We start from the raw sequence: 24,636 nt of genomic DNA on the forward strand, positions 1-24,636 counted from the left end.
TCCCTTAAAGGCCCCCCAACAGCCTAGTACTCCATCTTCAGTTCTTCCACCCCAGCTGGGCCAACTCTAGGTATTTAAGGAGGCCTGCCCCCTGCCAATCAAGTTTGGAGATTGGTCAGGGGTTGTTAGAACACCCCAGGCAGCTCAATGTCTCTTCTCCTCCTCTCCTTCTAGAATTCTCTTGAAGAAAGAGGGAGGTCTCAGTGACAGTGGCTGTGAGTCACCATCTGCTAAACTCTGAGCCACTCCCAGCCCACATAAACCAAAATAAATAGGCCTAAATTTACCTACTCTCACAAAAAGAATCCTAATCTAGCACCTACCTATGTAGAGTGTGTTACTCATGCATACTAGGGTTTCTAATGAGAAAACCCAGCACTACCTTTTAGGCGGCCATACATTATACAATTTTTTTGTATGCTGGCTGCAAGGGTACATATGAAATTGTATTTAATATATCAATTTTACCCATCTAACTGATGACTTTTTTATTTTTATTTTTTAATCGTGAGCATATCCCATAAATACAGAAACTATATATAAAAACTCAGTATAGTCCCTTTAATGAATTTCATCTGCTCCAGGATCCAAAAATACCCAAGTCAGATTTAAAGGAGTTGTAAACCCTTGTGGTTTAAAAACCTAGCAGTGACTCGGCCCCCTAGCCCCCTCGTTTTACTTCCCTGAGCCCTGTATTTCCCTTGGCGAGGACATGCTGTCCCTCTATCCACAGTGTCCCGGCTCTTGATTGGATAGATTGATAGCAGCGCAGCCATTGGCTCTCATTGCTGTCAATCAAATCTAATGATGCGGGCGCCAGTGGGGCATGGGCAGAGTCCAGATTTCGTGTGTTTATATATGCAAATGCTGGACTCAGAAGTGCGCCCGCGAGGTAACCCCCCCCCCCCCCAGGAGAACGCTTCACCTAGCAGCTTATCTGATGCGGGGAGGAGCCACAGGGGGACCCCAGAAATGGACAATTGGGGCCACATGGTGCAAGATGAGCTCCACAGTGGAGGTAAGTATGATATGTTTGTTATTTTAAGAAAAAATAAAAAACGAGCCTTTACAGTGACTTTAACTTTACTCTAATGCAGTTCATTAACAGATGATCTCTCCTGGTTGTTATCAGTTGTTGCTGCACTATTCATGTTTCTATTGCTCTCTGCACTGCCCAGTCAAATAGACCTGAATGAACTGCATGCAAGACATTTAAGTAAATGTAGGAATTGCTTTATGTGTTGTACTTGCAAAGCAAAATAGTATAACACCTTTGTTTGTCTTTTAATTTGTTTTAGATGTTTCAGATGTCTGTCCCACAAGAAAGAACAATCTTATTGGTCAAACCTGCCAGAAAGCTTGTATACAAGATCAAGAGTGCACTAAGAAAAAAGCGAAATGTTTGTGTGATGGAGACTGCGGAATGAGCTGTATCAAACGTAAGTCCATATTAAATATTTTGAGAATCTTTTACAAATGAATTGCTTAATTTTTAATAATAACAAATAGGTCTTTAGGATGAAGAAGGTGAAATTGAGCAATTACGTATGTGTGCTGGCAATGATATTATTTTCAATGATACAGGCAGGGATTAGCCTAAGACCCCATACCCCACACTATTAGATTTTCTGCAGATTTTTGTCTTCAGATTTAAAAACAATATAATAGGAGGTAAAACCTTAAGATTTTCAAGAAAAAGAGGCTTTGGGACTTTAATAGAGGTAGATCTATGACGGCTAAAAGAGGAGTCAATGTAACAAGACATGTTTTAATCATTAAAAAACATGCCATGGCAATAAGAGTAAATAGGCATAATAATCACATATTACTGACCAGATATTCATAAAAACAATCATAGCAACTTGAAGATGACATATTGAGGTATCAGACAATTGTCCATAGTAAATAATCGCTTGAATAGCAGCATGGTGGGGTAGCTTGGGAGTGGATGAAATAAAACCATATAAAAAGAAAATGGTGCATCAAAATTAGCCCGACGCACGTTTCATGGTTTCCTGCCACATCATCAGGGGCAAGTGCACCAGTGTCTGTAAAAAAGCATAAACAATCAATATGGTCCAAAGTTATACCCAAACACAATGGAGAAAATATATATAAAAAAATATATATATATATGTGTGTGTGTATTGAATTGTATTGTAACGTCTGCCCTAATGTTGTAAAGCGCTGTGTAAACTGTTGGCGCCATATAAATCCTGTATAATATATATATAAAGGAGGGGGAATAAATTCATCCCACTAAGTACTTACATGTCAATAAGTCTAGACCACGTGAACATCAAAACTGGTGGCTATTTAAAATGTTCATCCCGGGAGCTGAGGAAGGGGCCCACAGGAGAGCCGGACGCACACAATAATCCTCAGAACAAAAGAAACCAGTCGTCAAAAGGAAAAAGCATTAAACAGCAAATGGAGCCCAACAAGAAAGCCCAGCCAGGTAATTACCTAATGCTGTGACAGAGAACCTTGATCCACAGATCTGTTCAGTCTGCCATGGACAGCTTTGGTCGCTCTGGCAGGAGGGCATTCCCCCTTTTTGCCTGCTAGCGTGACGCTGGTAGGAGCCCATTTGGTCATGCTGAGCACATAAGGATCCTCAGTTCTCTTGGCAGCATCTCCCACAGCAGTGTAAAAAGACACACCCGACGCTCCAGGTGAGACTAGGAAGCCTAATGATCTAGTAGGTGCTCACCTCGGCACACAATGAATTTAGAAGAAATGGCCGCACACCATTGTAGATTAAAATTGTTTTTTATTTGGACATCCCAAAAACTACAGGAATCAGAATGCCGGGTAAACGCGCTTTGCATACTTCACGTGTGCTTAGTCATTACTACCTCCTACAGCAGACTGCACAGATCTGTGGATCAAGGTTCTCTGTCACAGCATTAGGTAATTACCTGGCTCGGCTTTCTTGTTGGGCTCCATTTGCTGTTTAATGCGTTACAATTATACAGTGCACCTTCATGTATTCATGGTCTGCCTGATTTGTTCACTTTTGCAACATTTGGGCCCAAATTGGTTTCGTTTTGACTACTGGCTTCCTTTGTTCTGGGGATCATTGTATGCGTCCGGCTCAACTGTCTTGTTACATTGACTCCTCTTTTAGCCGTGCTAGATCTACCTCATTTAAAGTCCCAAACCCTCTTTTTCTTGTATATAGACAGGGATGGAGCTGTGTGATCCCACACACCTCATTTAAAGTCCCAACCACCCCCACCCCCTCTTTTTTGTTCTATAAAAGTTTAAATTTGTATGCAATCAGGCAGGCCCTTGCACTACATGGTTTTGGAAAATCTGAAGACAAAAATCTGCAGAAAATCTAATAGTGTGTATGGGGCTTTAGGATGGCTATAGAGGGAGCAATTTTTTTTTTCCTGCAACCATGGGGAATCCTTCCTTGTGTATAACAACCAATAGCAATAATCCTATGTAAAATCTAACAGGCTGGTTGTAACCAAGTTGCTTGATCAATCAACTTGGGTACAACCAGCCTGACCATACATGGTTCAAATTCTGCCCAGTTCCTGCTGAACCGGCCAAATTTCAAACCGTCTATTGCTGGCTTAAATTAAATATTCTGTTTTATTGGGTTTGGATAGACTTAACACTTTTTTAAGGATGCACTACCTTCCAGGTCACCTGGGGAAGATTTCCCAATACCACTGATACAAGATTAGCTGAATAATTTGGCCTAAGCTCTTCAGATGGCCATGTGTATGGCCTAGGCTAAATGTTTTGGCTAAGCTTGTTTCAGGACTATGGAGAAAGCTGCAGCAATTTAACTCTTTCCATAGACCAGGAACTAAACTTATGATCGAAAATTGTTTGCATCAAACCAAGCAAGCTACCACTCGCAATTTTGATCGACCACCTTAATTAACGGCATTAAAAATTTGATGAAAAGCACACCTTGTTGTATTTGTACTTTTTTTTTATTAAAATCAATTAAAATATTGATCAAGAAAAAAGTAGATCAAAGCCAAGGGAAATTTACGATTTAGTTAATGAATTATTTAGGTTATCAGATTTTTACACTGGATTTGAGCTAAGCAGGTTTGATCCCATTTCCTTGCTGTAGATGAAAAACCATCATTTCCATTTTTGTCAAAATTTTGATTTCCGCTTGATTGAAAGTGCCAAAAATTTGCCACTTGTATGGACAACACACGGTCCGTTTACATGTAAGAACCCCAGCGGGGGTTCCTGCAATTAGATGAGAGAGGCAGCCTTATTGAAGCTAATGGGAAGCTGTCGACTCCTTCAGCTAATCTCACCTACTTCACATGTAATCGATTATGCAGCGATCACATGCAAGTGAACAGCCCTGGACACAGGCCATCTGTAGCCAGGCATCCAGGGCTGATCACTTGAATGCAATTGCTGCAAAACAAATAACCTGTAAATGGGCAGAATTATCTGCGGCAGTCTACAGCCTCCCATTACTTTCAATGGGGCTACCTCTTTCAGCTACTCGAGGTAACCCCCGCTGGGGTTTTTTCATTTTATCAGACTGTGGATGCATTCTCAAGTGTGAACGCACCCTTAACCAAGATTTACTGTAGCAGCAAGCTAAGGTTCTGTCATATGAATAGGTGGCAGCAGCCAGTCGTGGTATTGGTGGGTCCATTACAGTCACTTTGACTTTATTTGGTAAAGAGGGCATGGTCATAAGGGACTAACAATGGTACAAACTGTTTGCAAAGTATCAGCAAACATATATGCAAATCTGCAAAGGAATCAGCACAGAGCAGATCTATTTGAACCTAATGCAAAGTATTTTAATCAGTTTGTTTAGGAAGTATGGTCAATCCCATGTAAATTAAATAATTAAGTACAAATGAGGTTTTCAAAATATTAACCCATGCTTTTAAGATTTACTAATATTTACTTTAACTTAAACATTGGGGTTGATTTACCAAAGCCAAATAGACTGTGTACTTTGAAAAGTGCAGTTGTACTCTGCAAGAGCAGTTACTCCAGAGCTTAGTAAATGAGCAGAAGCTCGGCTGACTTCCATTATCCAGTCATATGCAAGCAAAAAAAGCATTTTTTTTTTTATTTTACTTTCCTTGCATGTGATTGGGTATTCTTTGCAAAGTGAAGATTTACCTCAGTTACTAAGCTCTGGAGCTACTGCCCTTGTAGAGTGCAACTGCACTTTGGAAAGTGCACAGTCTATATGTCTTTAGTAAATCAAACCCATTGGGGGTTATTTACAAAAGGCAAATCCACTTTTTGCACTGAAAGTGCACTTGGAAGTGCAGTGGCTCTAAATCTAAGGGGTAGATCTGAAATGAGTGGAAGCTCTGCTGATTTTCTTATCCAATCATGTGCAAGCTAAAATGCTGTTTTTTTTATTTTCCTTGCATGTCCCCCTCGGATCTACAGCGACTTTACTTCCAAGTGCACTTGCAGTGCAAAGTGGATTTCCCTTTAGTAAATAACCCCCATTGTGTCTAATAACCCTCAAATTGTGTATACATTTTCTTTTGACACCTACAGAGAATTTTTTTTTTCTAGAAAAATATCTTGGCTAATATTTTCAGATCACATCACAATAACAAACGTATTGACCCTTGACTTCATTCTACATTATTTCAGCTTGGCAGAATGACATTCCATATTACTTCCATTTACATCTTTATAATTTTGCTTCACACCAGACAGTGGCTGGGTCACTAAAGCTAGTTGATTACGGAGAACTGTTCACCCTACTGTCTAATGTCCATACATCATAATTATACTAATACAGCCAAGCTGCAGAATGTGAAATATCACATCACATCATCTAGAAACACATGAATAAAATATCAAGTGACTGAAAAAAAGCATTTAATGCGCCATGGGAAATGTGCTGTAAAATTACAGTTCAGTGGTATGTTTATCACAGAGAAACATTGGTTTGACTCCGTGGCACACATGTTACAGAGAAGGGCATTGTGGTAATCCAGATGCTCTGTCTGCTAGATGACTTTTATCACCAAAGGGAAGGTGACCAGATGGTGCTGCCTCCTCTCATATCATCATTCACATCTGACTTATTAAAGGTACACAGTGTGCTCAAATGATTTTATACGACACAGAATTCACAGATAACATTAAATGTATTTGCATTTTACCTCCATCCTTCTGGTACAGCGGGCATTACTGCCCCTATTTTATAAGGTGCAAAGCACGCTTAGAAGGAGCTTTATTGCATATATTTACAAGATTTTAGTTGAATCACACACCCTTTGTCAAGTTTTAGATGAAGGGTGCAACTGAAAGCTTATGGTTATATCAAATAAACCTAAGAACAAGAAAAAAAGCTGAGTGCTGTAGCTTTGGATAGACTATACTTTTTTTGAGTTCGTAGGGACACTGCTAACAGTGAGGCAAACTTAGGTTATTAAAGGTGAAAATTTTCGGGATAACTTAAAGCGGTATTAAACGTAATATAATGCCTTAAAATGTCTTAATGCCTTAAAGCAGGGGTCTCAAACTGGCGGCCCTTGTGGGAGTCATGCTTGTAACTGTCAGCCTTGCAATGCCTCATGGGACTTGTAGTTTTGCAACAGCTGGAGGGCCGCCAGTTTGAGACCCCTGCCTTAAAGTATTTATACCCCTTAAAATTTTCCAAATTTTTTCATAAATGTGTTTTATTGGGATTTTATGTGATAGACCAACACAAAGTGCCACATAATTGTGAAGTGAAAAGAAAATGATAAATGGTTTTCAACATTTTTTTTACAAATAAATATCTGAAAAGTGTGGCGTGCATTTGTATTCAGCTCCCAAAGTTAATACTTTGTAGGACCACCTTTTTCTGCAAATACAGCTGCAAGTCTTTTAGGTTTGCAGTTGTGCCATACTCTTTCTATTTTCGTATGATGGATTGAACAGTTCTCTGTGAGATGTTCAAAGCTTGAGATATTTTTTTATAACCTAACCCTGCTTTAAACTTCTCCACAACTTTATCCCTGACCTGGCTGGTGTGTTCCTTGGCCTTCATGATGCTGTTCGTTCACTAAGGTTCTCTAACAAATATCTGAGGGCTTCACAGAGCAGCTGTATTTATACTGAGATTAAATTATACACAGGTGGACTCTATTTACTAATTAGGTGACTTCTGAAGGCAATTGGTTCCACAAGATTTTAGTTAGGGGTATCAGAGTAAGGGGGCTGAATACAAATGCACACCAGATATTTATTTGTTAAAAAAAAAAAAAAAACATTTATCATTTTCCTTCCACTTGACAATTATGTGCCACTTTGTGTTGGTCTATGTAACATGACAAAAATTTGGCACATTTCAAGGGGTATACTTTTTCAAAGCACTGTATATTGCAGTTTGCCAATCATTAGATGTGTTGGCTTCATCCGTTTTCTTTGGCTTCCCCTCTGATTTCACCTGGTGATCTGGCCAGTAATATGATATTAGTGAGACACAACTCCCAGAAGGAATTAAAATAGTAGGCACAGAAAACAGCAGCATTTTCAGACTGAGGGGGAGGGTTGTGTTAAATGTTTCAGCAGATTTAAAAAGACTAACAAATTGAAGCCAGAGTCCATCTCACACTTTATAAGCAAACATTTATTTTCCTTTTGGGATAAAGGTTTTGCATGAATAAATAAAAGCTGATAATTTAAACACCCCTGCCAGTGTTAAGTGATTGTCTTATCAATGTAAACTGATAGATTCTGCTGGAGAATTTGTGTTGTGAGAAAACAGATTGCTGGCTGGATTACCAGATGTAAATAGAACAAAGAAAGCCTAAAAAGGAAACTAATACAACCATCTGATCTCTACTCTTCCAAATACTTTTATTCAAGCATCAAAAGTATAGCTGCAATCATGGTGTCTCCATTCAGAGAAAGGACCACTTCCTTAACCAGTTTCACCATGAATGGTTTGATTGTGATCAAACCATCTGTGGTGAAACATGTTCAGGAGGTGGCCATTTCTCTAGGTGGAGACACCAGAGAAACGTTGATGCTTGAATAAAAGTATTTGAATGAGTGAAGATTGGGGTGCAGCTCTCATTCATATATTATATACAGTAGGGGGGCACATGGGCGACGAATGTGCCTGAACACAGCTCCACCAGACCCAGACTGCCAAGCTCCATTCCCAGGGCCATCAACCTCCGAATCCTCCCGAAAAACACAAGCACCCCCGTGGGACACTCTCATGCATGGCATCGGGCAACAAGGCACGCGGTCGCCGCCCCCAGCAATTCGCTTACCAACTATCTTCTCAACACTAGGAAATCTCTATCAAAGATGTCCCAAAATGGCGCCGGTACATCCCCACCCTTGAACACACTCCCACGCAAAGAGACTGAGTACAACCCTCCGCTTTGTAAGGCTGATTTAGATACAGGCCTTACTACAATATATGAAAAGTTGGTTGACAAAATACAGCTGAAACTACACAGATTTACTATCGCTCTCTCCCAGGAGATTGCAGCTAGAGAAGGCAGCACTGACATTCTAGAGACCATGCATGATGAATTCTCTTTAGCACATAATTACCTAAGGAAAGATTATGAAATGCTGGCAGACAACTTCTCATGCAGGCTCAGGTTGGAGATTTAGACAATCGTAATCGCCGGAACAATACAAGGAAACGTTGGATCCCTAAGTCTGTTACAGATCTCACTCCAGCCATATCTAAACTCTTTCATAACTTTTTGCCTGATAAACCTTTCTCTGCCTTTACATGTGACAGGATCCATAGGGCTCTTCACCCAAAACCTACTCCTGATAAACCTCCTTGTGATCATGTGCATTAAAGATTTTGTCATCAGAGGATATAATGCGTGCATTCACAATACAATATAATAGAAGGAAAAGATCTTCTGGTTAAGCTGGGCCTGCTGGAGCCAGAACCTCCAAATAGACCTCCCGCCACTCCCAGATCATCACCCATTTGGTCCACACCTTCTTCTCGTCGCCACCAGAGAGACCAAAGAAAATGGCGTCAATCCTTCCAAGATCAAGCAGCGTAATCTTTTTGGTTCTATTTGACATTTCACCAATTTTTTGGTTTGGTTTGTTTGATATTGAATTTTTATAGCCAGATTGCCTGAATTGTTCTTCATAGGCAGACTCTTTGTGCTTTTATGATTAGGCATGTCTGCTTTCTTCTACCCGTGATTGAAATGTCAGAAATAATGACGACGCCATAAGTCATCTTCATCACTATACCACATACCTTGGCACAGGAATGTACTATGACCCCTTATTTTGATATTCAGCCCTGATAAACCTATTTGTTGCTACATTGAACTATTTGGGTCATCCTGCAGTCAATCTTTGGGGACTGGCGCTGTTTTCAAGTTATAATTTAAAGTTATAATAACTTCACTAACATTTTTGTAGCTCTCATTGAGCACCTTTATAGTCTCCTAAATAGGGAACCTCCTAAGGAAAACACCACTTTTTTTTTGGGGGGGGGGGGGGGGGGTCCAGAAATATTCAATTTCTACATGGTTATCAACCTATCTATACGTTTAAAACACCTTAGCTCTTTGTGTTGATTTTAGATCTGTTATACTAACATGTACAATTGTTCTTCAATATCTTTATCTTGGCACATCCGCCGTTGCCGGTTTGTCCCCCTACTTACTCTCAGAGCCTGGTGCCGCCCCTTCACAACAGGGATAGCGTTCTAGGCTCGGATGGTGGGTTTAAGACACTTTTGTCCTCTTGTTCATTATAAGTGGTAAAGTCACATGTTGCCACTTAACCTCCTTATTTTTCATTTTTATTATTTTGCCCTTTTGGCTTATACTATATGCATTTCACACAATATTACTAGCCAACTCCTCCAAAGCCCACATCTACACTTGCTCATGGTCTGACCACCATATTATCTCCTTTGACACCTCACATATAGGTTTAGCCCCTACTCCATTTAGTTGGCGCTTAAATGACTCACTCTTAACAGACCCCTCCACTATTCAACAGATTTCTTTGCATATTGAAGAATACTTCTGCTATAATACAACAGATGATATACTTCCCTCCTCTCTCTGGTTTGCCCATAAAGCTGTATTAAGGGGACACTTAATTAACATAGCAGTTACCAAAAACAAAGCCAGACTTTCAGAAATGAAATGCCTTACCAAAGACCTGAATAACCTATACAATAAAATGAATCAATCTCCTTCCCATGACCTTACTCATCAAATTCAAATTAAGCGCCAAGCTTTAGACTTAATCTTATCAGCTGACACGGAAAAATCCCTTCGATTTTCCCAAACTAAATTTGTGCTACATAGAAACTCCACCTCTGCAATGTTTGCGAGGAAACTAAACCAAGAACATAAACCACCCCATGTTTACAAATTACGAGATCAGAGGGGTAAATTGGTCACCCCCCCCCCCCCCCCCACAAATGATATTCTTGATATATTTTCAACCTTTTATATAAAAAAAAATCCTCTCAGGACCACACATCCACCCTTCATCACCCTCACTTAACTGGTTGGATGGTCTGCAACTCCCTACACTATCCAGCCAACAAATTGCCTCCCTCAATGAACCTCAAATCTCTGAAAACATCCACTGCTCCAGGCCCTGATAGTACCCAAACTAACCAAATTATTCAACCATATCTTACAAGGCAACCACTTCCCTGATGATATGCTATTAGCTAATTTATCCCTACTTCCAAAACCACATAAGTACCAAACCCTCCCACAATATTTTTGCCCCATTTCGGTCCTTAATAACGATTTAGAAATCTTTGGTAGAACGCTGGCAGATAGACTAGTGGGGGGTTGTCAAATCCTTGATTCATACAGACCAAACCGGTTTTATCCCAGGCAGACAAATAGTAGACAATATTAGGTTGATCTCAAATATCATCCAAGATGCCAATCTTCTCTCACGTTCCGTTTGCCTGACATACACAAGGCCTTTGACAGCGTAAATTGGTCTTATCTCAATTACCTACTCCCTAAATATGGAATTTCAGACAAATTTATACATGGATTTAATACCCTTTACCATTCCCCCCAAACAAGAATCAAAATTCTAGGCAATTACTCAGAATTTTTCCCATTGAGCAGAGGCAACAAACAGGATTGCCTGCTATCCCCTTTGCTTTTCGCGTTAGCAATTGAGCCCCTTGCACAAGCAATAAGAAACAATATTAATAGAGAGGGGATGAAGGCTCTTTGAACCTCCTTTAGGGAAAGGAAGTGTTTACTGCAGGAAGAATGGCACCACTGTGGGTGTGTACCTAAAAGGGAAGTTAAGTGGACCTAAGGTGAATGGGTGGAGCCTGAACTCTAGGAAAAGGCTACACTGAGGAGATTCAGCTGTTACAAGAGTTGCTCACCCTCCCGCCCGTTTTAATATTTTGTCACACCTTTATTGGCGGTTTTTACCTTGCCAGCAATTGATGTTGCGTTATAGGCTATGTCCTCAAGTTAAATTCTGGGGTCTGCCCGATGCCTGTCTGGCACTGATCATAAGAACGGCCTCTTAGACTATGTGAGTTTTTTTATGGGTGCTCACAGTATAACTTTGATTGGCATTGTTGTATGGTACATTTGGATAGTTGTCACATTTGGGAAGTTGAGTAAAGCTGTGGACATGCCCTACTTCCAACCTAATCAGCTTCCGTGTCTTTTTGGGGGACAAGGTATTGGCTTATTGGTCATAAATGAGCCTATGATACTCAATAACCATGAGCTGTGACCTGCTAAGATGTAGCACACCATAGCAACCAATCAAAATTAATTGTATTGCATTCTTTTTAAGAGCTTAAAGTACAACTTAAAGCAAAACTTTCTTTTTAGTTTTGGATAGAGTGGAGAGGGGTTAGAATACCTGTCAGTTTTTATTGCTGTCTTTGCTCCCATTAAGGAGTCACCCTCTCCATTTGTCCTGTTTACTGTTACCATTGAAAGTATAAGTAAAAGAAAATCCCAAATTTTGGGTTGTCCTCAGAAATGTAATAGAGGGAAAATATTCCAAAGGGCACACTAGCTCTGGTGACCTCAGGGTCCCCAAGAAATACCCTAATTTGCAGGGATTTCCTCTCACTTCCTGGTTGGCTATGGGATAGGAAGTGAAGGGAAATCTTCGCAATGAAACAAAGATGGCGAGAAATAAACCTGACGGGTTATATTCTTCCCTTACTCTATCCAAATGAAATATATTTTGCCCATAGTTCTGCTTTAACTCTTAAATGGTTGTTTCTTATTACTGCAGTTTTCACACAGACTGAACACTTTGCAATTCAAATGGTTCTTCAACAAACAAGGCAGTAATATTGTTGTTTTTATGTTAAAGCTCGCAACAGCTGCCCCTGGCCTGTGACCATCGAGAATGCTAATACAAGTCTGAATCAGAACATGAAAAACTTTGGTGATCATATGACAGTACGCTGTAATCCGGGATTCAAAATGGCCAATGGACAGGAGATGGCACACAGCCGTTGTCAAGGAGATAAGAAGTGGAGTGTGACAGCACCCTGTGAAGGTAACAGCAACATGACATGATTCATTTTTATTTTAGCGCTGTAATCCCTTCGCATTTTTAAACACATTATCAGTGGGAATGCCAGATGGGATGGACCTGGGAACAGCTGTTTCCCTGCTTATCTATCGCCATCTATTCTAAATCATCACTATTTAACAATTATAATTACGAATGCCTTGACAATATATATATATATATATATATATATATATATATATATATATATTTTTTTTTTATATATATTATATTAAATACAGTAAAAGTTTCCTATTAACAGATATGTAGCGTTACCCCCCGAAAGGGCCACTGGCCGATGATGGTCAAAGGTACAGTTACTGTACAATTCCAGCACAGATGATGATGATGTCAGCGGAGTTCTCCCTCACTAATGCAGAGGAAGCCAGCACACATAGAGCACAGTTCAGCAACACTGACATAAAGAGCAGCCTAGAGGTGTCTTTTTGTGTTTTTATTCTTAAACAACTTAGATGAGGTGTAGGGTAGTATGGGATACTCCAAAACCACTAGCAGAAACAAGAGGACACTCTTCTCTATGTTGCAAACTTCAGGAACAGTTCTTCTGCTCAGCGCAGAGTACAATCTTCCCATAAGAGACCAGTAGAGGCCAGAGGTATGTACTCCTCAGGAGGAGAACTACTTGGCCCAGCTTTAAAGAACAGTTCTCCCATTGAGAAACTAGAGGAAACTAATGTATATATCTCTCAGGATAGGAACTACTTAGATCAACTTAGTGTAAAGTCTTTCCACTAAACTAAAGTGAATTAGTCAGTGTGTCCCTCAGAAGAAACAACGAGGCCCAGCAATCCCAATAGTACACAGTCAATTGGACCTTGCAGAAAAACATTACCAAAGTAACTGTGCCCATTCAGCTTATTCCAAATGCCAACCTCTATGGAGACTGGATCCTTAGGTGAAGTTTCAGGGTGCCGATACTCTCTCAGATCTAGGCCCACAGCCAGGACCTTGATTAACAGCAACTTGAAACAGAACGGCTGGAGGTGAGAGGTAACTACCTCCCACTTGAACAGGTGGAATTCCTTGGATAGGTGGATACTGCTGTTTTACAGCTCAGACTATTTATTTGATTCCCTTCCACCTTCTGGGTACACCAAATCAGGGACTGGCTGCAGCACAATATATATTCATGCTTCCCATTTGCTTTGCTCCACTCCTTCAACAACTTTCTAGAAGAAGAAGATCAAGCACCCCTGGAAGGGTTGAATGCAGTGGCAGCTGCTGCTCTATTTTTTTGAGGGGGCGGCAAACAAACCACTTGACACCCACCCCCCGTTTGGTCAGTCGATCAGTCAGTCAGTCAAATAGGGGTATTAATATAGTTGGTAGTCAGTGGGATGCCTCCCATTTGGCAGAGCTTCTTTTTGTTTCAGGTCCGTTGGACGCCGTAATTGAAGATGGATTGACATCGCAGGACACTTTTTTTTTTTTTTTTTTAATAAAGGAATTGTAAAAAACTGTGTTTTGTGGTTTTTACTTTTTGACACTTTTTTTGGTAAATGGGTAGGGGTACAATGTACCCCATACCCATTCCCATATGGGGGGTGGGATCTGGGGCCCCCCTTGTTAAAGGGGGCTTCCAAATTCTGATAAGCCCCCTGCCGCAGACCCCCACAACCACTGGGCAAGGGTTGTGGGATGAAGCCCTTGTCCTCATCAACATGGGGACAGAATGCTTTAGGGGGGACCCCAAGCGGCCCATCATGATTATGGAGGGGGAGGTGCTCGCTCACCCCCCCCTTTCCTGGCCTGCCAGGCTGCCTGCTTAGATAATGGTCTGGTATGGATTTTGGGGAGGGGCCTCGCAACTTCTATCATAAAGTTCCCCTTAACCACCTCAATACACTGTATTATAAACTGTACACTGACTGCACTGTGTATATATATATATATATATATATATATATATATATATAAACTGCCTGCATGCCTCTAGCTAACTTCTCTCATTCATAACACTATATACAGCCACGGTGTAAGCAGCCTTATATAGTGTGGGGCGTGGACTTGAGCCATGATTGGCTAAAGGTACCCTGCCTTTGGCCAATCATGGCTCTTATAGCAAAGCGCGCTGTGATTGGCCAAAGCATGCAGGTCGGGTGCATGCTTTAGCCAATCATCGGACATCAATACACTGATCTCGTAGTGCATTATGGGGCGTTCCGCGGATCTCGAATTTCCCGCGAATGCCCCATAATGTTCGATATTCTCCCGAACGGACGAACACTCAATGTTCGAGTCGAAATTATATCACTGTCCATTCAATCTACAATTATATTTCAACATTTCTGGTATAAAAGAAGAATTTAATTCCAATACTTTTACTTACCTTTGTATTCCCACTGTCCTCTCATGCATGCATTTTCTCTTGCCATCTCCTTCCTTTAATGCAAACAATTTCTCATCCTTATCGGATTTTCAAGAACTGGTTTTGGCTAGTTCAGGAGATTGTTTTAAAAAAGAGCTGGATGCATTCCTAAATGCACATAAATATAACTGGATAGTAACATGTATAGGTAATAACACCGGAGATTATTGACGCAGTGAATATCCAAGTGCTTTAAGGGGGATCAGGAAGGATTTTGGATTTTGTCCCCTTTTTTTTTGTTTTCATTGGTTGAACAAAATGGACTTTATTGTGTCTTTATGTAGTTGGCAATTTTTATTTCCATTGTTCTTGTATTCAGCAAAGTTCTTCCATATAATTTGTTAGATTACTGTAAAAAGTAAATTTACTGCCTAATGATGCATTTTTAAGAGCAAGAGTGTAAGAGTGTTACATATTTTATATAACCAAGATACTTAATTATGATAAAGGAGGCCAGCGCACATAGTACAAACCCTACTAGAAAACCAGTAAGCTGTCATGCTTAGCCCTAACAGACACTATAGCTAGCTTCTGTGTTCTTCACATATAGCTGCTCCCTCTCCCATAAGGCAAGCATGCCTACTGGCACATGGTTGTCCCCAGGCACGAACTGAGCAAACAGGTACTTGCGCTTGGCAGACAGGCAGAGTGTTTCAATGACAGTTCAAGTACAAGGCAGGCAAGGTTTAGAATATTCAGCGTCAATTGGTAGCCGAAAGGCAGGCAGAATTCAGAGAGTAGTTGATATCTGATCTGAGGTTGTCAACGAGGGAATCCAAACAGCACAGCAGGACAGACAAACAGAGAGCTTGGAGCACTGTTACAAACGCAATATCACAAGCATGAGACTGCAGGCTTGAATGACTACTGCAATAAAAATATGCCCTTTTCTGGGTTCTACCATGGAATATGTATATGTAGATAGATAGATAGATAGATAGGTCAAGGGACACCGAGAATGAATGACGGGGCATCAACTGAGTAAGTTGAAGCAATTGTAAGGGCTTACCTTGGTTGGAGTCCATAGTGCAGAGATGTATGCTCACCCTTGCAAATACAAAGTGTGAAAGTGCTGAAAGGTGAAAATTGACCTGGGAAGTCTGTTGAGAAATCACAGGCACCCACTGGCCACATCACATTCCCCCAACGAAAACAATGCCCAAATAGTTGATTTGCGTTCAGATTTGGGGCAGCCCATTAAAATTAATATTATATATTAAAATTAATTTGCTGTCAAAACCGAAAGTCCACACGTGTTAACCGGCCCTCAAACATGAACTTCAGGAAAAATCTATCATTCCTCCCTTAACCATTTTCCTACCGCTCTATTGTCCTATGACGCCCGCAGGAACCCTTCGTCCCTCCGGGCGGGTATCATATGACGTCCTGGGTTCCCTGCATTGTGGAGAGTGTGCACACGCCACCAGGGGCGCGCGCCCGCCGCATCGTTTGGGACCCGATGTGCATGCCCGGCGGCCACAATGTCCGTCGGGCACCCGCGATTGCCCGTTAACCGAGCAGGACCGTGGATCTGTGTGTGTAAACACACAGATCCACGTCCTGTCAAGTGAGGAGACCGATCCATGTGTTCCTATTACAGAGGAACACCGATCGGTCTCCTCCCCTTGTGAGTCCCCTCCCCTTACAGTTAGAATCACTCCTAGGACACACAGTTAACCCTTTGATCACCCCCTAGTGATTAACCTCTTTCCTGCCAGTGACATTTATACAGTAATCAATGCATTTTATAGCACGGATCGCCGTATAAATGTCACTGGTCCCAAAATAGTGTCAAAAGTGTCCGATATGTCCGCCGCAATATCGCAGTCACAATAAAAATCACAGATCGCTGCCATTACTAGTAAAAAAAAAATAATAATAATAAAAATGCCATAATTCTATCCCCTATTTTGTAGATGCTATAACTTGCGCAATCCAATCAATATACGCTTATTGCGAATATTTTTTTTTATTTACAAAAAATATGTAGAAGAAGACATATCGGCCTAAACTGAGGGAAAAAAAAATGTTTTTTTTTTTTAAATTGGATATTTATTATAGCAAAAAGTTAATAATAAAAATATTGTGTTTTTTTTTTCAAAATTGTCGCTCCTTTTTTGCTTATAGCGCAAAAAATAAAAACCGCAGAGGTGATCAAATACCACCCAAAAAAAATTTGTGCGGGAAAAAATTATCAAAATTAATGTGGGTACATCGCATGACCGCACAATTCTCGTCCAAAGTGTGACAGCGCTGAAAGCTGAAAATTGGCCTGGGCAGGAAGGGGGTCAAAATGCCCTGTGGGGAAGTGGTTAATACCCACATTGAATATCCGTCCAATTTCTGAGCTCCAAATACCCTTGCAAATTCAGAAATTATGAAATGATCACTGTGCTACACAGCCTGTGCGGAAAATAGAATGGTGGGTCTCAGCAGGTCCTCTCACTACAGGCTGCTTGCAGAAAACTACAGGGGGCATATACGAGACCAGTCACCCTGAACAAGGAGAGAGAAGCAATGATCAGCCTTAATTAAAGAAAACTCTTGCATAGTGGCAAAGTCCAGGAGTTGTTTAATGCTGGAATATTGCAAATATCTGGGAGAAATATATAATAGAATCCAAAGTTCTTCTTGTATTTGAACAACATTTGTTTAGCTTGGATTTTAGCTTTAAATAATTACGCAGCTATGTTTCCGGGTGGCAGTCAACAATGCATATTTTCACACAATTACGGGTAAAATGATCATCATTATTTTTTTTCAATGTACAGGAACATTCTGACAGTTTGCTGCTTTTTACTCTCATCGTAGTCTTAATTATATCCTTGATTAGCAAAATTATATATATATATATATATATATATATATATATATATATATATAGTCAAAGCTCTTCAGCCGAGATGGATATGAACCACATAGACATGTCACAAGACTCACAACTAGGGATGAGCCGAACAACCCCCATTCAGTTCGCACCAGAACCTTCGAACGGACTGAAAGTTCGTACGAACTTTAGAACCCTATTAAAGTCTATGGGACTCAAACGTTCGAAATCAAAAGTGCTAATTTTAAAGGCTAATATGCAAGATATGCAACAGACAACACCAGCAATAATGGGTATCTTCAGGTGTATACTGTGGTGAAGGCACACAACACCCACTTTAACTCCTGCAGATGCCTGTATTAGAGAACACCAGCAATAAAGGGTAGATACAAGTGTATACTGTGCTGTGCTGGAGGCACACAACACCCACTAACTCCTGTAGATGGCTGTATTATAGAACACCAGCAATAAAGGGTAGATACAGGTGTATAATGTGCTGGAGGCACATAAAACCCACTAACTCCTGCAGATGGCTGTATTATAGAACACCAGCAATAAAGGGTAGATACAGGTGTATACTGTGCTGGAGGCACACAACACCCACTAACTCCTGCAGATGCCTGTATTAGAGAAAAACAGCAATAAAGGATAGATACAGGTGTATACTGTGCTGGAGGCACACAACACCACTTTAACGTTAAGATGCCTGAGAAAAGAACACACTGTCCCGGCCTATCTAGCTCTTTCCCTGCACGCCGGAACACACTACACAAGGCCGCCGTGCTGGCGGCCTTATATAGTGTGGGGCGTGTACTAAACCCCCTGAGCTATAATTTGGCTCTCCTCGCTGCCGGCACTGTGATTGGCCAAGCATGCGGGGTCACAGTGCATGCTTGGCCAATCATGAGCCAGCAATGCGCTGCGATGGTGTAGTGCATTGTGGGCCGCTCGTGCCACACGAATTTGGTGCGAACGGTCCACAAAGTTCTGAATTCACCAAACGGTCGTTGTTCGAGTCAAACATGCGTTCGAGTCGAACACCGAGCTCATCCCTACTCACAACATAACATAGACCTGAAGTGTGCCCTGGTCTGCTGGCCAGTATACCAAAAAAGGGGGCATACCCAAGATAAGTAATACATGCTTGTGGAAATAAATGTGCTGAGAAATGCCCTGAAAAGGGGAATGGGAGGGAGGGTATCACGTACAGGAACCGACAAAGACCACAGATGAGTGGGCTGCTTAAACTCTCAGAACATAACATAGACCTGCTGAAGTGTGCCCTGGTCTGCTGGCTGGTATACCAAAGAAGGGAGCTCTTTATTGGTCTAGTGTTACTTACTGAGCAAGTTTAGTAAATGCCTGCAACATTTCTACCTGAGGGGCTGGAATGTACTGGGCAAAGCAGGCGGATTTCCACCTTCCTAAATTCTTGATGATGTGGTCTGTAACCCCATGCTGAGATGCTCCGTTTCAGAAGGAATTTTCAGAGTACCGGCTGGGGTCGAGGCCTAGGTTACGCAGGAGGATCCTGCAATGCTTGATGAACTGGCTGCCACTCAAGGGGTTGGTCAGAAAAGGTAGCAGAGGACTAGAGTTTGACTGGCTGAGTAGGAGGGACAATGGACGGTCGAGTATCACTACTGGGCACCAGATGTTGTTGGTCTGGAAAAGTTGGATGTTGACCCCAGGGCTGGATTTTTGGGTTTTGGATACTGCGAGGTGGAGAATGAAGTGATCTTGGAATTGAACCATGTGATGTCTACACAGTACCTGGCCGGTAGGGCCATTACAGGTAAACTCGCTAGGCTGCAAAAAGACATAGAAGGCTAGGTAGATAGCAGATTGAATGACCAAGCGGAGAATAAACCCAAATGGGTAACGAGAGAGGATAGTGGACATGTCTCTGAAGATGGTACTAGTGATGGGCAAGCATTTGGAGTTGGTTATGGGCTGCTTAATGTCTGCTGACGTTGCCCAGGGGCAAGATGCCAGAAACTTGCAGAAGGCATTCCAAGTAGTGCGGTAGGCCTTCAGTGTGTTGCGGGATAAAGACTTATTGATGAGCTGGGTCGTGCTGTGAAGGTGTGGCATTAATTCAATGTCAGCTGAGACAAAGGTGGGATAGGAGATGACATTGGGTCGGCTTTGAGTTTCTACTGAAAGAATGAGATGAATTTAAAACGGGACAGTGCATCTACTGCAACCTTGCACTTTCTCAGAATGTTCATGCAGCAAACATTGAATTGATGCCACACAGATAATTGTACCAGCCTGCCTAGGAAGGACATAATGGGGAGCAGCTTGGATCTGCCCTTGTAAATGATATCCGCCGTGGCCTGGTTTACTGTGACGAAGGCCACCGTTTGTCCGGGCCAGGTATGGCCCCAGACCTTAGCGGCTGCCATGATCGGGTACAGTTTGAAAATTGAGGAAGACTGGATAAAACTGGGGATTAGGAGGATCCCTGGAGGCCATGGCCCTGCAAACCAATGATGGCCAAAAATTAAAGCGAAGCCTGTGGAGGCGGGGGCATCTGTTACTACCTGAGATGATAGGCCAGTGCAGTTCCTCCACCCCAAACACACTCATCTGTATCTTTATGGACCTTGTTTTGAACACTGGTCCAAATCATTTGATGGAAGGGGGAATATGATGTGGGGTTGTTTTTCAAGGGTTCGGCTTGGCCCCTTAGTTCCACTGAAGGGAACTCTTAAGGTGTCAGCATACCAAGACATTTTGGACAATTTCATGCAGTTTGGGGAGGGCCCTTTCCTATTCCAACATGACTGCGCACCAGTGCACAAAACGAGGTATATAAAGACTCGGATGAGCGAGTTTGGGGTGGAGGAAGCTTACTGGCCTGACAGAGTCCTGACCTCAACCCGATAGAACACCTTTGGGATGAATTAGAGTGGAGATTGCGAGCCAGGCCTTCTCATCCAACATCAGTGCCTGACCTCACAAATGCGCTTCTGGAAGAATAGTCAAATATTCCCATAGACACACTCCTAAACCTTGTGGACAGCCTTCCTAAAAGAGTTGAATGTTGTTATAGCTGCAAAGGGTGGGCCAACTTAATAATAAACCCTATGGACCTAGACAGATTGATAATGGCATTCACATGTTTTCCTTTGTTCACACTCATTAAAATGAAATGCTTTATTTCCCATCTACTGTATATCTGTATATCACTATGCAGTACGTTGCTATACATCATGCTGTTGTATTGATGTTTTTGTTTTTTTCAAAAAAACATTTTCACATTTTTTTTTTATGTAGCAATATCTCTTTGTGGTGATCCTCCCGTAATTGTGGATGGCTCCTTTGTGAAGTATGGAAATCCTGTGACAGGGATTAGAGCCCAGTATATATGCAGTTCAGGGTAAGTTTGGATTTTTAGTTGGTTTGATTATCAAAGGTCTATATGTATGATTATACTTTTGTTAGACCCTGTTTATACTATTGTGTTTGCGGCTTTTCATTGCACTAAAAAATTTACATAGTAATCCAGATCAGTGGAGGTCAACTTGAAAATTATTGACGGTCTCAAGTGCGGCTCCTAAAACTTCACAATCACATTTTTGTGTGTATTAACCCTTGTACACACGGTCGAGGAATCCGTCGGAATGTGTCCTATCGGACCGTGTTGTCTGATAATCTGACTGTGTGTGGTATGCATCGGACTGATTCCATCGGAATATCCGTCGGACCCAATTTTCCAACTTGTTGGAAATATTTTCCGACAATCTGGTCCAATCGGACATACTCCGATCATGTGTAGCCTACTCCGACGGACAAAGTACCGCGCATGCTCAGATCAAATTCCTACACCAAAGCTATTGGCTACTAGCCTGAACGTAGTCCCGTCGTAACAAAATAAAAGTCATCACGTTCTGAACGATCGGATTTTCCGACAACTTGGTCCGACCGTGTGTATGCAACAGTTTCGGACACAATCCGTCGGACAAAATCCAACGGATTTGGTTGGCAGAATGTCCGACCGTGTGTACAGGGGCTTAAGGTGCATTACATCAAGTTAGATCAGTGTTTTTCAACCCTTTTTCATTCTAGGCACCATTCGAAATTCTGCACAATCTTGAGATACCCCATTCTAAAATTTTAAAAAACTAAAGTAATAATTTGTAATGGTTTTACATAATGCAGCAATATCCCCACATGTAGAATGTGTGGGGATATTGTTAGAGGTGATTTATTCTTCTAAAGCAAATAAACCTTTGCACACTGGTATTGCAAACAGATTTTCCAGCGTTTCTCTTCTCCTTTGGTTTTTCTTCCTCACTCGGCTAATATGACCCAAGTGCTGATGGAGAGGGGCAAGGAACAAGCAAACAAGGATTCTGTGCAGTTACCCGACATTGCCCTTATCAACCGGTGATGTCACCAGTAGTTAGGATGCTGGCGTCTGGAAGGATGCAAGGGTGCACATGAAAATCCATGGCTTTGGGGGACTAAAAGGCAGGCTTCATCCACCCTCTGGCTTGTACACAATTTTGGGGCAATATTTAGGCATTTTGCCTGCTAAAAAACCTGAAGGTACCCTGACTGAAAGAGGCTGAGTTAGACAACCTGTTCAAAATAAATAAGTTATTGCACACCTCAGCTCCTGAAAATGTTGGGCTTGCGGTGTTATTTGTAATGTACTCTAATTCACATTGAAGAGAAAACAAAAAAAAGTAAAAAAACAATAACTGGTGTCAATGACAATAATAATAGCCCCCATCATTGGAGTCAGTGACAATAATAATAGTCCTCATCCTTTGAGTAACTGGCAATAATAATAGCCCCCATCATTGGAGTCAGTGGCAATAATAATAGCCCCCATCATTGGAGTCAGTGGCAATAATAATAGCCCCCATCATTGGCGTCAGTGGCAATAATAATAGCCCCCATCATTGGAGTCAGTGACAATAATAATAGTCCTCATCATTGGAGTAAGTGGCAATAATAATAGCCCCCATCATTGGCGTCAGTGGCAATAATAATAGCCCCCATCATTATCGTCAGTGGCAATAATAATAGCCCCCATCATTGGAGTCAGTGGCAATAATAATAGTCCTCATCATTGGAGTAAGTGGCAATAATAATAGCCCCCATCATTGGAGTCAGTGACAATAATAATAGTCTTCATCATTGGAGTCAGTGGCAATAATAATAGCCCCCATCATTGGAGTCAGTGGCAATAATAATAGTCCTCATTATTGGAGTCAGGAGCAATAATAATAGCCCCCATCATTGGCGTCAGTGTCAATAATAATAGCCCCCATCACTTGCGTCAATGGCAATAATAGCCTTCATCACTGGTGTCAGTGACAAAAATAATAGCCTTCATCACTGGTGTCAGTGGCAATAATAATAACCTTCATCACTGGTGTCAGTGGCAGTAATATTAGCCCCCCAGCATTGATGTCAGTGGCTGCAATAGTAACCATCAGCCCTGGTGTCTGTGGATGCAATAAGTCCCTGCATTGATGTCAGCGTCAGCAATAATATCCTCCAAGAATGATGTCAATGGTTTCAATAATAACCTTCATCCCTGGGGTCAGTGGCCGCAGTGATAACCTCCAACATTGGTGTCATTGCTCACAATAATGTCCTCCAGCATTGGTGTCATAAACCACAATAATAAACCCAATGGTCCTAATATAGAAAATATATCAGGAAAGAAAACCTTTCCTATACAAATAAATAATCACATTTTCTCCCTATACAGCTTCAGGCTTGAAGGTCAGGATGTAACAGAGTGCCTTGAAAACAACACGTGGACGAATGCTGCTCCTCTGTGCCAAAGTATGTTCTGCACGTTTTGTTGTTTCGCTAAATGAATTAAATACATACTTATATGTAAAAGTCTAAAACATTTTATTGCATTCTGCACTATAGTATACTATATTAACTATAACAGAAGAACACCATGGGGGTTATTTACTAAAGCTGGAGAGTGCAAAATCTGGTGCAATTCTGAATAGTAACCAATCAGCTTCCAGGTTTAATTGCTTATTTGAACAAGCTAAGGTTAGAAGCTGATTGGCTACCATTCCCACAGCTGCATCAGATTTTGAGTGTACCAGTTTTAGCAAATCGCCCCCTGTTTGTTTGTCCTTAACCTTTGCTTGCATTTTGTTATTGCAAGTTTGGCCTTTGTTGGCAGGTGCCCTGCTGTATTTCTAGTTTCTGTCTCCAAAACAAAGTTTTTTTGTGTACCATGTGACCTTTTCACACTGTCATTAACTAATGTAGTAAAGCATATCTTCCAACTGTCCCTGATTTCGAGGGACTGTCCCTGATTTGGAGCAATGCCCCTCTGTCCCTCTTTCCTCCTCATTTGTTCCTCATTTTGGTCTGATCTATATAGTTGTATATGAAATGCACTTTTTATCCTTCAATAAGTGTTTCCCAGTGCTATACCTTTAATCTGATTTCTAAATTGCTGCATTTGTACATTTTAAAAGCCAATATAAAGAAACAGTAGTGGTAAAAAAAAAAGCACTCGTGGATATAATTAACCTTTTTTGGAGTTAATTTTCCTTTAACCTCCCTGGCGGTATGATTATTTCCGATTTTTTTTATTTTTTATTTTTTTAGGCATATATATAAAAAAACAAAATAAAGAGAGGGCACTGTGGACTTTAATTGGTGCATATGGACAAACAATTGAACCACTTTAGGACTGCCGCATGTAATTATATGTCGGCACAATGGCAATGACAGGCACAAGCACGTACCCGTACGTGCTCGCCTTCCAGCGGGTGGGGGGTCAGATCGGACCCCCTCCCACTGGCTGCGGTGGTCCGTTTTGCTTCAGGAGCGATCCGGGATGAGGGGATGGCCGTTGGTTTCTGGCCATCCCCTCTCGATCGCTCCTGGCGAATGAGCAGCTTCC

At 41.4% G+C, this 24,636-nt stretch overlaps 1 protein-coding gene across 1 annotated transcript in view; it reads left to right on the forward strand.

Annotated features, from left to right (window-relative positions):
• The window catches only part of LOC143934106 (beta-2-glycoprotein 1-like), a 151,352-nt gene that overhangs the window by 43,906 nt on the left and 82,810 nt on the right, over window positions 1-24,636 (forward strand). The window contains exons 2-5 of the mRNA XM_077457422.1: window positions 1,299-1,439; window positions 12,313-12,501; window positions 21,015-21,117; window positions 23,467-23,543. Of these exons, the coding sequence (XP_077313548.1) occupies window positions 1,299-1,439; window positions 12,313-12,501; window positions 21,015-21,117; window positions 23,467-23,543 (510 nt within the window). The remainder of the gene's footprint in view (window positions 1-1,298; window positions 1,440-12,312; window positions 12,502-21,014; window positions 21,118-23,466; window positions 23,544-24,636) is intronic.

The sequence above is a fragment of the Lithobates pipiens genome, unplaced genomic scaffold, assembly GCF_037356315.1.
Source record: "Lithobates pipiens isolate NorthernLeopardFrog02 unplaced genomic scaffold, aLitPip1_a1.2 Scaffold_27, whole genome shotgun sequence".
Classification (NCBI taxonomy): domain Eukaryota; kingdom Metazoa; phylum Chordata; class Amphibia; order Anura; family Ranidae; genus Lithobates; species Lithobates pipiens.